Here is a 14,423-nt window from a genome sequence, read left to right on the forward strand (position 1 = left end):
GTCACTGACCCTCCCCTCCCTGGGCGGCTATCTGATCCAAGATGGCCTCCGCCATCACTGTGAACAGACTCTGTTCAAAGTGATGGATTCCTAAAAATGATCAAAGCTTCATTCTCTCCACCACCGGAGGTGGCAGAAAGCATGGGGCAATGATCGGGGACCACCCGGTGTGGTCCCAGTACAAGTGATCAGTGGTATATACTATATACCACTGATCGCTTGTTCCAAATGGTGCCGGCACTTTTTTATGCCTGTCACCAAAGTCAAGTGCCCTGGATTACCTGTAACCACCCTGGATTACTTGTAACCACCCCAGATTACCTGTAACCACCCCAGATTGCCCGTCACCACCCCAGATTACCCGTCACCACCCCAGATTGTCCGTAATCTCCCCAGATTGTCCGTAATCTCCCCAGATTGCCCGTATACACCCCAGATTGCCGTATCCACCCCAGATAGCCCATAACCATCCCAGACAGCCCATAACCACCCCAGATTGTCCGTCACCACCCCAGATTGCTCGTCACTACCCCAGATTGCTCGTCACTACCCCAGATTGCCTGTAATCTCCCCAGATTGCCCGTAATCTTCCCAGATTGCCCGTATCCCCCCCAGATTGCCTTCAACCCCCCCCCAGATAGCCCATAACCATTCCAGACAGCCCGTAACCACCACAGATTGCCCGTAACCACCCCAGATTGCCACAGACTGCCTGTAACTACCCCAAATTGCCTGTAACCACCCCAGATTGCTCGCAACCACCCCAGATTGCTCGCAACCACCCCAGATTGCCCGTCACCACCCCAGATAGTCAGTGAACACCACCAGATTGCCCATCACCACCCCAGATAGCCAGTGAACACCCCCAGATTGCCCATCACTACCCCAGATAGCCAGTAAACACCCCAAGATTGCCCATCACCACCCCAGATAGCCAGTAAACACCCCAAGATTGCCCATAACCCCCCCATACAGCCAGTAAACACCCCCAGATTGCCCGTAACTACCCCAGATTGCCCGTGACCACCCCAGATTGACCGTAACCATCCCAGATTGGCACAGACTGCTCGTAACCCCCCCCCCCCCAGGTTGCCCATAACCCCACCAGATTGCCTGTTGCCACCTCAGATAGCCAGTAACCCCCCCCCCCCGAGATTGTCCATTACCGCCCCAGATAACCAGTAAACACCCACATATTGCCTGTAACTAAAATGACACTCCTTTTCTTCTGAGCCATGCTGTGTGCCCATACAGTGGTTTATGCCCACATATGGGGTACCATTGTACTCAGGAGAACCTCCGTTACAAATTTTGGGGTGCTTTTTCTCCCCTGTTCCTAGTGAAATTGAGAAATTTCAAACTAAACAAACAAACATCCTATATCCTGATTACTACACCCCATAATCTGTTCTAAAAAGGTCTATCTACACCCACCCATGTTGCTCTGATTCTGGGGCACATTTTAAGGGGTCACGCACCTCTCTGTGACTCCTCACAGTGCAGCCCCCAAGCCTGAAAGAGACAGCGGCTTTTCCTGTGTTTCCCTGCCAGTGGTTATTCACTGCCACCCAGATTCATCTCATCTGCTCTGCTGCAGTCCCGACCACACACTAAGCTGGCAGGGCCGCTTTAACCAAAGGGCAAAAGGTGCACGTGCACTGGGCCCACTGGTTAAAAGGCCCCCCGAGCAGGCTGGCCTTTGCTATGTGTGACTAGTGCGGTCGCACAAGGCCCGGGCCACCAGCCTGTCATGGCACCCCCTGCAGGGCCCCCCTCTCCGTCCGCTGCTACGCTGTACATTGTAACTATGAGCGCTCCTAACTAGCACTCATAGATACCTTCAGCAGCAGCACTGACAGAGAGAGAGAGCCATTGGCTCCCTCCCTGTCAGTCACTCTTGTGGCCGCACTTCCTGCGATCACAAGAGGCCGCACTCTCCCTCTGCTGTCTGTGCCCAACGTCACTGGAGCGCCAGCACCAGGGTAAGGGGAGTGCGGCCTCTTGTGACTGCTGAAGTGCTGTCACAAGAGTGATGAGAAGAGGAACGCGTGGACCCAGGTGAGTATAAGTGTTTGTTTTTTTAATGTTATATGGGAGAGGGAGCACACGGGGGGCTATATACTATTGTGGGAGCGCTCAGGGGGGCTATATACTATTGGGGGAGAGCACAGGGGGCTATATACTATTGGGGGAGCACACAGAGGGTCTATATACTACTGGGGGAGCACAGGGGGGCTATATAATATACGGGGAGCACAGGGGGCTATATACTATTGGGAGAGTGCACAGGGGGATATATACTATTGGGGGAGTGCACAGGAGGGCTATATACTACTGGGGGAGTGCACAGGGGGGCTATATACTACTGGGGAGAGCGCACAGGGGGCTATATACTACTGAAGGAGCTCACGGGGGGCTATATACTACTGGGGGAGCACCCAGGAGGGCTGTATATAACTGGGGAGCATAGGGGGGTCTATATGCCACAGGGACACCTTAAAACTATGAGGGTACAGAGGGGTGTAACTATATAGGTGTAACTACTATATAAGGGTACAAGGGACCTAACTACTGTATGTGTTGGAGCCTAAAATATTTGTCTGGCAGATTCTGGAGAGAGGAGTCACAGCCAGGAGAAGACTTCAAGGTGGCCCAGGCTGGATGGAGAGAAAAAGCAAAGGTGACAGACTCTGATCGGAGAAGACGCCCTCTGTGAGTCACTGGATGTAATATGTAATCACTGTATGGTGGAAATAGTGTTGTAAGGCAGCTACTGTGTGTTTGTGGGGGAAGGAGGGGGGCGCCGAAAGTGAAGGGGGGGGACACTCTTGAGGGCTGTGCACCGGGTCCACCAATGTATTAAAATGGCCCTGTAAGCTGAAGCTCTCTCCTGTTGGAATTGCCTGCTGGTTATTGTAATCTCACTTTTATGACAAGGACTACACCAAACTCTCTCTCCCAATTACCTTCTTTTTGTTTCTTTTTTCTCTTACTACATGTAGAAACTACTACAAAATAATCCTTTAACCAATCTCGTAGTCAGACAAAAACTTAGCCCAAGACTCCTGCGACGAAAACTTGTTAGCAAGCTGGAAACATGTCGGACCCTCTATTTTCACAGATGGAAGAGTCTCAACAATCACATCCAGATATCCTACACCCTGATGACCTCACTCCTCCAAATTTATCACCGACACGTAGCACTGACTCATGCTCTGTTACTCCTCCAGCTGCCACACTGGCCCAAGAGGTCTCTTGCTACCTATTTCCCCTTTTGGATAAATGTTTCCATGTACTACGTTCTTCCATCAACTCTGCTCAGAAAATTGTAGACCTGGAAACCAGAACTCTCCTTGGTCAAAATTGAGCAATCTCTCAACCAACCACAGAATGCAGATATTATTCTAAGAGACAAGTTGGAAGATCTTGAAAAACGGGATAGGAGGAACAACCTAGTTTTCTGGGCATCCCAGAATCCGAAGCAGGAGATGTCTTAACCCAATATCTTACTAAAGACCTTCCGGCTGCACTTCAGGTTGACCTGGTGCCTGACCCATGTATGATTGAACGGGGAGGGGAGAGAGAGCAACGACCTAGACTGTTTGAAGCCAAATACCAACACTGGCCTATCAAAGAGAAGATCCTGCAGGCTTACCGTTAAAAGAACACGCTGCTCATCCATGACAGAAAGATTCTCATCTTTCAAGACTTCTCTGTGGCAGTGACAGCAAAAAGAAGAGACTTTACTCCAATCTGCCATTACCTGTTTGACCATAAAATTAGGTTTCAACTACTCTACCCTGCCCGAATGAAAGACCAGTCTTCTACGAAGATCCTGAAGAAGCCCGAAGTCAGCTGATGAGAGATGAGCCTGGCTAGACCTGCCCGCATGCCTCCTAGGGAGCGCAATTTCCTCATTTTCTTTAATCTAATGTTTACTGTTGAACACTACCTGCTGCCTACCGCCCGGCCGTTTGCCATTACCTGGGCACATTTTGTATTTTTGTTTCTAAGAGCACATTTGTTGTTTACAGTTCTTTTTTCCTTTCTACAGGACTCCTTACACCCCCCTCCCCCGGCACCCGGACCCCTTCGCCTCCTCCTCAAAAGACCTCCGCTGGCTGGGACGGAGAGATCTTCTTGGCACAACTTCCATCCAATAGACGTCACCATTTCCCAACAGTAGTAGGATGAGTACCTTTGTTCACACACTTTCCTCCACTACCACTCCACATCACACGCTATTTTCTGTCTCGGCTGCAGCAAGGAAGTCCATTCTCCCTTGCTGGATAGAACCCTCTCCACCGACAAGACGGCTCCTTCTTGAGAAACGAGTTCATCTATTTCATATTGACTGGGTACAGGCCTCTTTACTTAAAGAAAAGAAGGTCCAACATTTCTACCTCCCATGTTCTAAATTCCTCCCTCTCATCCCACGGCATGTAAGAGACAGACTGATTTATCACGTTAAATGATCCATTATAATAGGCTAATATGCTTTATCTTTATGGACAAAATGATGTGCTATCATATTTTTGTTTTGTTATTTGATGACACAATGCTCATAGGATCGTACTTCTATATTACTTTTGACCTTTCCCCTTCCCTTTTATTGCTGTTGAAAAATGTCAATAAAAACAAGGTTAAAAAAAAAAAAAAAATTGCACTTTTTCAATTTCACTTCACAAATATTTTATTTTCTGGTTTCGCTGCATATTTTATGGAAAAATTAAGTCTTTCATTGCAAAGTAAAATTGGTGTTGCAAAAAATAAGGGTTTATGTGGGTCTGTAGGTGAAAAAAAAGTAAGTGCTATGGCCTTTTAAACACAAGGACGACAAAATTAAAGCGCAAAGATGAAAATTGGCTCGGTCCTTAAGGAGTTAAACACCCCAAGAGATGAGTGCATGGGTTGTGTCTTGCACTTTGTCCAATAACTAACCCAGTGTTCATATGTATGGTTAGGAACGTGACTTTGCCCCCCTCGGTCCGTGCCGGGCGACCCAGGAAGCGCTGAGTTTCTGTCTGTGTTTTTTGCATCTGTCTGTGTGAATTGTGTCTTTATTTGCCAACCACACGCACCTTGCCTGTTAGACTTCTGGAGTTACTGCACTGCTGGATCTGCTGGGATCAGGTCTGTTCCAATCAGCTGCTGGACCCAGTCTCTGATCCTGGGTATATAGCAGCAGGTTCTTCATTTCCACGTTGAGTTTACTTGCCTGCTCAGCTTCCTATCCCTTCTTTCTGTGCTCCGTATTCCTGACCTTTATTGCCATCCTCGACTTTGCCTATTGCCAACAGCCCAGACCTCTTGCTAGTGACCCCCACTATCCACCTGCTTACTGTTTTTGTACTACGCCGCCCGACTGTTGCTGACCTGGTTTGTCTGACATCTCTTATTGTGTTTGTTTGTCTGTCTGTCAATGTTCTGTGTTCCATGTATTCAGATTAGGGAACGTCTTCGTGGTTGTCCGCAGTCGCCTAGGATTGTCTTGTGGCAAGTAGGGTGGGACAGTGAGTAGGGTTAGCTTAGGGCTCACTGTACTTTTGCCATACCTGATCCTTACATGTATGCAGGTCTTGGAAAAAGGCTGAGGCCCAGATTCAGCAAAGTTTTTGAACACATTATTTCCATCATATTTTTATTTTATATTTTTTAAATACAGTATAGTGGGAAAATATTCTCCAAGGCCGTACGCAAAGTCGCCACTCTTTTATTTAATCCAATCAGTGTAAAGCCTTCTTTTCTGGTGGGGTTTCCAGTCTATTTAAGCTTATCCCAATTGACTAGGAGTTAATTTGTATTTTTTGGCAGTTGAATGGTCCATTCAGCTCAATTCTCATATTACAATAATTTTACTTATAATAATTTAAAAAAGTGACAAGTGTGAAAATTCATTGGGTTATTTCTTTTCTAATATATTTAAAAAAAAAAAGGAAAGTCTTACTACAGTTTCCACCGTACACTGTCTGTGCTAGATATTCTATGATATTCATGAAGAAAAGGTAAGTATACAACAGCGATTCAACAACGTCCATTGCTGTCCTAGGAGAAAGTGTCATTTTTTGCTGCTTATTTACCAATGCGGTGGATGTTTAAAATAAATTTAAGAAATTAACTTAAATCAAATTAAAATTGAATTGAAATCTAAATAATTCAAATTGAAACAATCTGAAAAAATAAATGACACTGAAATTGTTGCCACTTTAATTGACAGGGGAGACAAAGGCTGCCACACAAGTGGAGGTGATAGGGTACTTGAAGGTGATTGGAACATGTGAAATGTTTTATTAGAAAGATTTCCAATTTTCTGCCCCTGATGCACCAAGGTCCTCTGCTGTCCACGGCGGAAATTGAATGATTAACTGGCTGATTAACATTTATTTCAAATTGTCAATTTTTAATTTTTGACGCTATAACAACAACATCTGAAAAAAAAAAATTGCTACCCTGTATTAGGACCTTTATTGTAGCTACTATAGTTTTGCTGTTTAACCCTTTCACGACCTGGGGCCATTGATACATCAATGCCCAGGTCATGTTTTTGACATCAGCTTATGGGATCATAATGATTCCATAAGCTGATGTCCCCTACGTCTGCCCCCTCTCCTCTGTCCCCTGCCACTGTTACTATCTTGTAACAGCGACACAGGAATGAGGGGAGGGGGCAGAGCTTACAGGCACGCGCCCCGCACGCCCAGCCTTCCCTCCCGACCCCCGCCGGCTTCCATAGCCAGGTAACAGGAAGCCTGATGTTTCCGGTTTCCATGGCTACCATCGGGGCTCTGCGATTACTTCGCAGAGCCCCAATGGCCACTGGAGAGAGAGTTCTCCCTCTGTAGAGGGAGAATTCTCTCTCTGGAGCCCTGTAGATGCTGTGGTTGTGCTGCCCGCAGTATCTATAGGGTTAACGCTCAGCACCGGAGCGCGGCTCCGGTGCTGAGAGTTGCGGCGGGTCCCTGGCTATCAGCCAAAGCAGGTGGGCTTTGGTGTTTTCAATGGGGCACTTGTTACGGTGGCCCGGAGTGGCGTTACCCACCCCCGGACACACAGACACTGGGCTTTGTAAAGGGTAAAACAATGTGTGGGTGAAGGTGCGGCGAAAAAATGAGTACAAAGCCCAGCACTTAAACAAGGAATGGTTTTACTTGAGAATGTCAGTTCAATACATGTTAATAAAGGAAACAGCTTATTAGGTGCTGGTACAGGTACATGTGTAGGTTGTGCTTAAGTTAGTGACTGATAGAAGATAGGGTCCATTTACACAGAAAGATTATCTGCCAAAAATTTGAAGCCAAAGCCAGGAATTAATTTAAAATACGAGAAAACTCAGGCTTTCCTTTATGACCTGATCTCTGTTTATAGTCTGTTTCTGGCTTTGGCTTTAAATCTTTGGCAGATAATCTGTGTAAATGGACCCTTAGTTGAAGAAGTGTAGCTTGACTTGAGATTGATACGGTGGCCATCTTGCCTAATTAGTGAAGTACTCTTCTGGGATAGTGCAGAGTGTGTTGCTGAAGAAATCCTTGAATTACCGCCTTTTGCCAAACCAGCAGCCCAGAGACTGTCAGGTTCAGTAGCATGACTCCAAGGCTTGAACTACTGGGCAAAGCTAACCCCTCAAGATTACCTTAAAGTTCAAGCAGGTACCAGTGGGATACTTCAGCTTAGGCCCTTTGTCCCAATGAGGACCAATCCCTTGACTTGATACATTGCCCTGACTTAGAATAATACCAGACATAGGCAAGGCTGAGTCCAGGTGACAGTTACCCCCCCCCCCCCCCCTTTGGGTTTAGCAGTGCATCTTAACTTGAAAAGTCTCTCTCTAACATACTGTGTCTTTGTCTCACACCAACTCCACTACAGAAGACCTTCCCACTAGGAACTAACAAGCTTATATAGGGGTGACCGGATGTAACCTCCTATTGGTGGGAAACATTCAAGGTGTGTGTGGTACCTGCACCAGTGATTGGTTGAATTAGTGAACAGCAAACACAATAGTTAACCCTTACACCTTCAGGTGTGCAAACAAACAGGGAAGAGTGAGACATAGTGTGAAAAGGCACCTATCATCCCAGACTGTGACATGTGACAGAGTTACCTTTTGACAGGTGATAGAACATAGAGGCACATCCATACTGGGACACTACAGATAGAGGTAGAAAAATGCTCACTGTACAAACAAGGTGTCAGAATTTAGGACTATTTGACAATTTTAGAAAATCCGTAACATTTTTGCACCACTAATTGTACTTTGCAATACCAGACTTAATTTTTCCACAAAAGATGCTGTGAAACTGGGGGAAATTTTAAATAAAATAAAATAAAATGCAATTCTTTTTTATTTGGGGGGGGGGGGGGGGGAGGGGTTATGCTGTTTGCCTTATGGTAAAGCTGATATGTTACTTATGTTCCCTAGGTCGGTACAATTACAATAATATGCAATTTTATTTTATTTGACAGCTATTAAAACATTAAAATCTTTGAAAAAAAAAAAAAAAATGTTCCTTAAAATCGCTCTATTCCCATCCTTATAGCGCTTTTATCCTTTGGTCTATGGGGCTGATTGAGGTGTGATTTACTGCACCATGAGCTGTATTTTCAATTGGTACCCTGCTTGTGTATATGCCACTTTTTGATCACTTTTTATTACTTCTTGATTTGATGCGACCTAAAATCAGCAAATTTGCACTTTGGCGGGTTTTTCAGCTTACGCTATTTACTGTGCGAGATCAGAAATGTAAAAATGTAATAGCTTGGGCAATTACGTACACGGCGATACCAAATATTGTTTTATTTATATTTATAAAATGGGAAAAGGAAGGGATTTTTTAATAATAAAAAAAATATATTTTTTTTATACTTATACTAATATGAAGTCCCCCTGGGGGACTTCTAATACAACTGCAATGATCTCTCATAGAGTGCAGTGCAGTATACATTATACAGCTTTGATCCATAAGTGCTCCGTACGGTCGGATTGGCGATCTTCTCTAGGCTCTAGGTGAAGAATGCCGATAGTACTGATCAATACTGTGCAGTGGCATAGTATTGATCAGTATATGCAATTTAATGACTGCTTATTTAATTTTTTCTAAAATTCTAAATTTTTTATAATTTTTTTTTCTTTTACACCAATATGATGCCAATCAAAAAATTTGAGATCATGGTTCAATAAATGATGCCCCAACCAGTCCTGTGGGTGGAAAAATAAAAGTGTTATGGCAGTCAGAAGGCGAGGAGGAGGAGAGCACTGCTTCATTGTGACCGAGCATGTGGACATCTGTGCATCAATGACCTTTGGCCATGAAGGGGTTAACATCCATATTTTTTTTTTTCTAGATGCCAGTGAGTTTATGTTCTGACCCTTGTTTTCCTGGAACTCGACGATCTCCAAAGGAAACCTATCACACCTGCTGCCATGATTGTATTTCATGTCCAGAAGGACATATATCCAATGTATCTGGTAAATATTTCCTTTATATATAGTAAAGGTAGGGCTATACAGCGAACCCTCCCTGACCTCAGGGCGACAGTGTCAGACACTTGTGGGCCACCTTCTGACCCCATATGTTTGAAAGAGAAGCAGAGTTACACAACGCGACAGGCAGCAACATGGTGGTTGGTGGTCGCATAACCAGGAATTGCTGCATAGACCTAGTCTAAATGTCTAAATGCATGGGGAAATTCAATCTACAGTAGGGATTGAGCATCAGGAAGGATAGTTAGGCTGTTGTCACACGTAAGGGTATGTGCACACTGCAGAATAACGACGGATAACCCGTCGCTCATTCCGCAGCTCGCACACGCCGATGTTCATTCTTTGGACGGACGACGGAACCGCCCGTGCATAGAATGGAGTCTATGAAATGGGTGGAGACACCAGCAGGTGCAAGCTGCGGAATGCTCAATGAGTTATCCGTTGCCATTCCGCAGTATGCACGTACCCTAATATTTTTTTTTCCTTATATTGGCAGTAACCCACTGAGGCGAGATGTACACGGGGATATATAATGTGCTGCAGGTGTGGCATTTCCATCATGCCAATTATTTGTGTTTTTCTTTCATTGACCATTATTAGGTTTTCCTGCTTTAAAAAAAAATCATAAATCAATGTGTGTTGTTTTTTTTTGTGTGTGTCATTTTACATTTTACAAGAGAAATCCGTAAAGTGTCCCTGTCGTTATAAAAAAAAAAAGTCTGACATGTCAATGAGACACATGCCAAAAGTTTTGATCAGTGCAGGTCTGAGTGTTCAGACCTGTACCGATCTGGAGTCTGACCCTTGTGTAACTTGGAGTCGGGAGAGCACCAGGCTTAGCACGGTCTTCTCCCGGTTTGTTCTCCTTATTGGTATGGGTCTGAGTAATCCAAAGAATCAAAACTTTTTCATGTCGCATGTCAAATATTTTTATAATAACAGGTATTCTTTAAAGGGAACCAGTCAGAACATTTTTGCTGATTGGGCTCCCAGGATGCGCCTCGCAGCCGCCTCAGCTGTGGTGTCGGGGGTTCTGGGCTCAATAGACTTCTTGTCCTGTAAAATGTATTTTAATCCCGCACGTGAGGCCGGGGCAGAGACATGAACTAGTGATCTGGGCTGTGATTCTGTCCTGTCTGCACGCTCTGAGAGGTGATTGACGGGAATGGAGGCCCATTAATGGCAGATGTTTGGTAAATCTGTGGCACTTAAACAATGTCTAGTTTTTTGGTGGAAAGTGTAAACCAGCTATTACTTGGGTTGAAGTCCACCAGAATTTTCAGCAAGATTAAGGGGTTTTTTTTGTACCAAGCAGAAAAGTGTCTAAAAGTAGTGGGAAGAATAAATATGGAGAACAGTCCAATGTACCACTTTTTTAGCCAAAAATATCTAAATAGATAAATTAGAGAAAGAGGGATGAAACAACAGTGTCTCCTTTCCCTTATACTACTCAGGAAAGGCTGTTGTTTCCCTGTCATTGGCCAGGGGATCACTGTGTGATGTGAATGGTCAGCGGGGTTACAGACGTGTTGTCAGTGGAGCAGGAAGTGAAGATTGAGTGAGTCAGGATGTACTGCAGACAAACGGCCCATTTTATGTAATAGACACCTAATACACGTAGGTATAGATTATGGGTAGGAATTGAATAGAGTTAAATTTTTCTTAATTGAAGTCTCCTTTTAAGCCAAAATATATAATATTTTGAGTAAGGCTCTAGATTCTTATGTTACATATATTGCTAATGTAATAATGTGATAATGTAATGTGATAATGTAATTTTTATTTCATTTTCAGGCAGTGAAAATTGTCAAAAGTGTCCTGATGGTCAATGGCCCAATGATGAGAGAGATGAATGTTTTCCAAAAATAATAGAGTATCTGTCCTATGATGATGACATAATGGCTGCCGTGTTCTCCTCCATATCTGGACTATTTCTTATCATAACCGTTTCTGTATCCGGGATCTTCATCTCATTCCTGGACTCTCCGATAGTAAAAGCCAATAATCGCAGCATCAGCTTCATTCTTCTTCTCTCCCTGAAGCTGAGTTTATTCTGTGTCTTCCTGTTCATTGGTCGCCCAGATGATATAACCTGCATGCTACGACAAATCTCCACCGGAGTCACCTTCACTGTTGCCGTGTCTTCCATCCTGGCCAAGACCATTATGGTTTCCATCGCTTTCAAAGCCACCAGACCTGGAAGCTCCTGGAGGAAATGGATGGGGGTAAAGCTGCCCAATTCTGTAGTATTGATCTGCTCCTCTCTTCAGCTCCTGAATGGAGTTATTTGGTTGGGGGTTTCTCCTCCATCTCAGGAGCAGGACATGGACTCTTATCCTGGAAAGATCATCATTCAGTGTAATGAAGGTTATGTTGGGGCATTTTATTTCATGTTGGGGTATTTGGGGTTTCTGGCAGCGGTGAGTTTTGTTCTGGCCTTTATGGTGAGGACATTACCTGATATCTATAATGAAGCCAAGTACATCACCTTCAGCATGCTGGTGTTCTGCAGTGTGTGGATCTGCGCCATCCCAGCCTATCTGAGCAGTAAGGGGAAGAACATGGTCATGGTGGAGATATTTGCTATATTGGCTTCAGAGATTGGGATTCTGAGCTGTATATTCTTCCCTAAATGCTACAATATTATTAGTAGGCCGGAGATGAACAGCAAGAGGCAGTTCCTGGAGAAGCAATAATTCATGGACTGATAATACTTAGTACATTGGTAATAACAAGAATTGTCCATCTTATACTGTACAAATACAGGAATCATAAAGAGCAGAATCCACAATATCATATCGTGTCTCAGTGTTATTTATTGCAGTAGCTAGACGGCCAGGGACCCTCTAAATGCTAAGGAATGGGAAGAATAGTAAAAACATATAAGAAAAAAGATTTACATAAGGATCTGAAATGATGGTCCTCCAGGATGATGAGGTCAGGTACTGGTTAGTGGTTAACCTTCTTCCTCCCCCTCATCTCACCTCCAGGCTGGAATGAGTTGGGGTCTTAGCATCTTTACTATCATATAAAGAATATTTGTAGAAGTATGGTCGTATATCTTTCTGTTTGTGATTTTTCAAAAATGTCTAAAATGAAGGAATATCATCTGAAAGATTCACTTTATTATGTTTCCTCTACTGTCGTTGCTGCTGGATTCCAAATGATACATGGAACTTTGGTCACATGACCTTCCCTTAGACCAGTGTAGACTAGTCAGTGAGTGTGAGCAGCCTTCCTGTTTGCTTCCTTCTTGGCCATCTGAGGAAAATAGGTTTCGTCCTAGTTTCCTCTACATTTCCCTACCAGAAAATCATGTTGCAAGCAAGTAAACCAAGCTATGGCTCTGCCAGTGAATCTACATCCAGTTACAGTCGCTTACCTCTAACCTTATCCCATAATGATAATGATTGAGTTTGAGGCCACAATAATAATTAATTGAGTTTGAGGTCCTTGAGGTGACAGCAGAGCGTGAAAAATAGTGATGGCTAGGGACCGAATACAAAGGGACAGCCACCTCCATCATGAAAAGATTCTGTTTCCACAAGCCTAAATAAACAAAGGAACAAGCCTGAAGAAAAAAATGCTCAGCAAATCCAGAAATTATACCCAAAATATACTTTATTAAATATTGACAGGTAAAAATACACAAAAAAAAAAAGAAAAAGCTGTATACAGCATTAAAAACTAACTCCAAGGGGGGAGACCAAGATGAGTCGACCCTCCAACCGGGATCCTCCACATGAATCTAGCATGTTTTGAAAGTGTGATACGCCTCACATACAAGTGTCCAGTACATGCATAAATAATGGTTAAAATAGAATAACATGTGAGAGTCATACATACACAAAGTGACTAAATAAATGCAGTACCGTTCATACCAAAGTATGAAAATAGTAGAGGGATGAGAGTGACCCCGGTATATACCCTCCCCCACGCGTTACGTCAGCAAGACACTGACTTCATCAGGGGTCTGTGCCTAAATCTACAATACGAGACATTTTATAATATAACAATTAATTAGTCAACCAATTACAGACCAGATCCGGCAGTACTCACAGGTGCAAACATCAATCTTGCCTGCCGGCGTCCAACATGGAGTGTCTGCCAGAAGCAACAACCAACAAAAGAGTAAGCCGGAAATAGCCGGTCACATGGGAGCTTCACATCACATGAGTCGGCTGACTCACAAATATGTAAGGGAAGAGGAATGGCAATCTGGTATGTACGCCCGCCCCTCTGGTCACGTGAGCGGAACTAATCATCACCTGATGAGCTAGGTCACATGGTAGCATTACGTAGCTTCCTACTCACATAGGAAAGTGGTCTGGTTAGCTGTAAAGTCCGCCCTCCAGGTCACATGAGCAGGACCATGCATCATTTATATGCAGTGTCCCAGAATACGCTGTCTGTTTCTCACTGTCAGTTTATTTTTGCTATTACAGCCATGCCTGTTCTGGAAACTATTTGTACTGCAACTGTGACTATACAGTCCCTATTATTCTCAGGTTCCTGTATATTGTACATGTGTTTAACTCTGTGCAGTGGTATGCAAAGGCTGAGGATCACGTGACCATGCCCTGTAACCATGGTTCCTCCAATGGCTGTCGAGCTTTGGCCAGAGGTTACCATGTGACATCCTCTTGCCAGAGAGTCTGCTCCCAAGCAAGGAGATTGTGTTCCTGTGTGTCCCTCTTCACCTTCAGAAGAGTGGACTTGGTGCTCTGCTGTACAGATCCTGGCTGCTCAACTGCTCAAGTGCCTGGAGTATCTCCTCCTCATCTGGGTGACGTTCCTGTTATTCCTCTGCTCAACAAGTCAATATATTTACAGCAAGTATTCTAAACCACCCAGCATCTGTATTCTTCTCTCACTACTACTCCCATCATCCGGCACGTTTCACCTCAGCCTACTGTATGCAGCACCACCTTTGCTCTGTCTA

General features: G+C 44.3%; 1 protein-coding gene across 1 annotated transcript in view; it reads left to right on the forward strand.

Moving 5' to 3' along the window:
• LOC138796444 (vomeronasal type-2 receptor 26-like) overlaps positions 1-12,177 on the forward strand; it is a 37,461-nt gene extending 25,284 nt beyond the window's left edge. Inside the window, exons 6-7 of the mRNA XM_069976048.1 lie at positions 9,343-9,466; positions 11,276-12,177. Coding sequence (XP_069832149.1) covers positions 9,343-9,466; positions 11,276-12,177 — 1,026 coding nt within the window. The remainder of the gene's footprint in view (positions 1-9,342; positions 9,467-11,275) is intronic.
• Positions 12,178-14,423: the final 2,246 nt, after the last annotated feature.

This window comes from Dendropsophus ebraccatus, chromosome 7, assembly GCF_027789765.1.
Source record: "Dendropsophus ebraccatus isolate aDenEbr1 chromosome 7, aDenEbr1.pat, whole genome shotgun sequence".
NCBI lineage: Eukaryota > Metazoa > Chordata > Amphibia > Anura > Hylidae > Dendropsophus > Dendropsophus ebraccatus.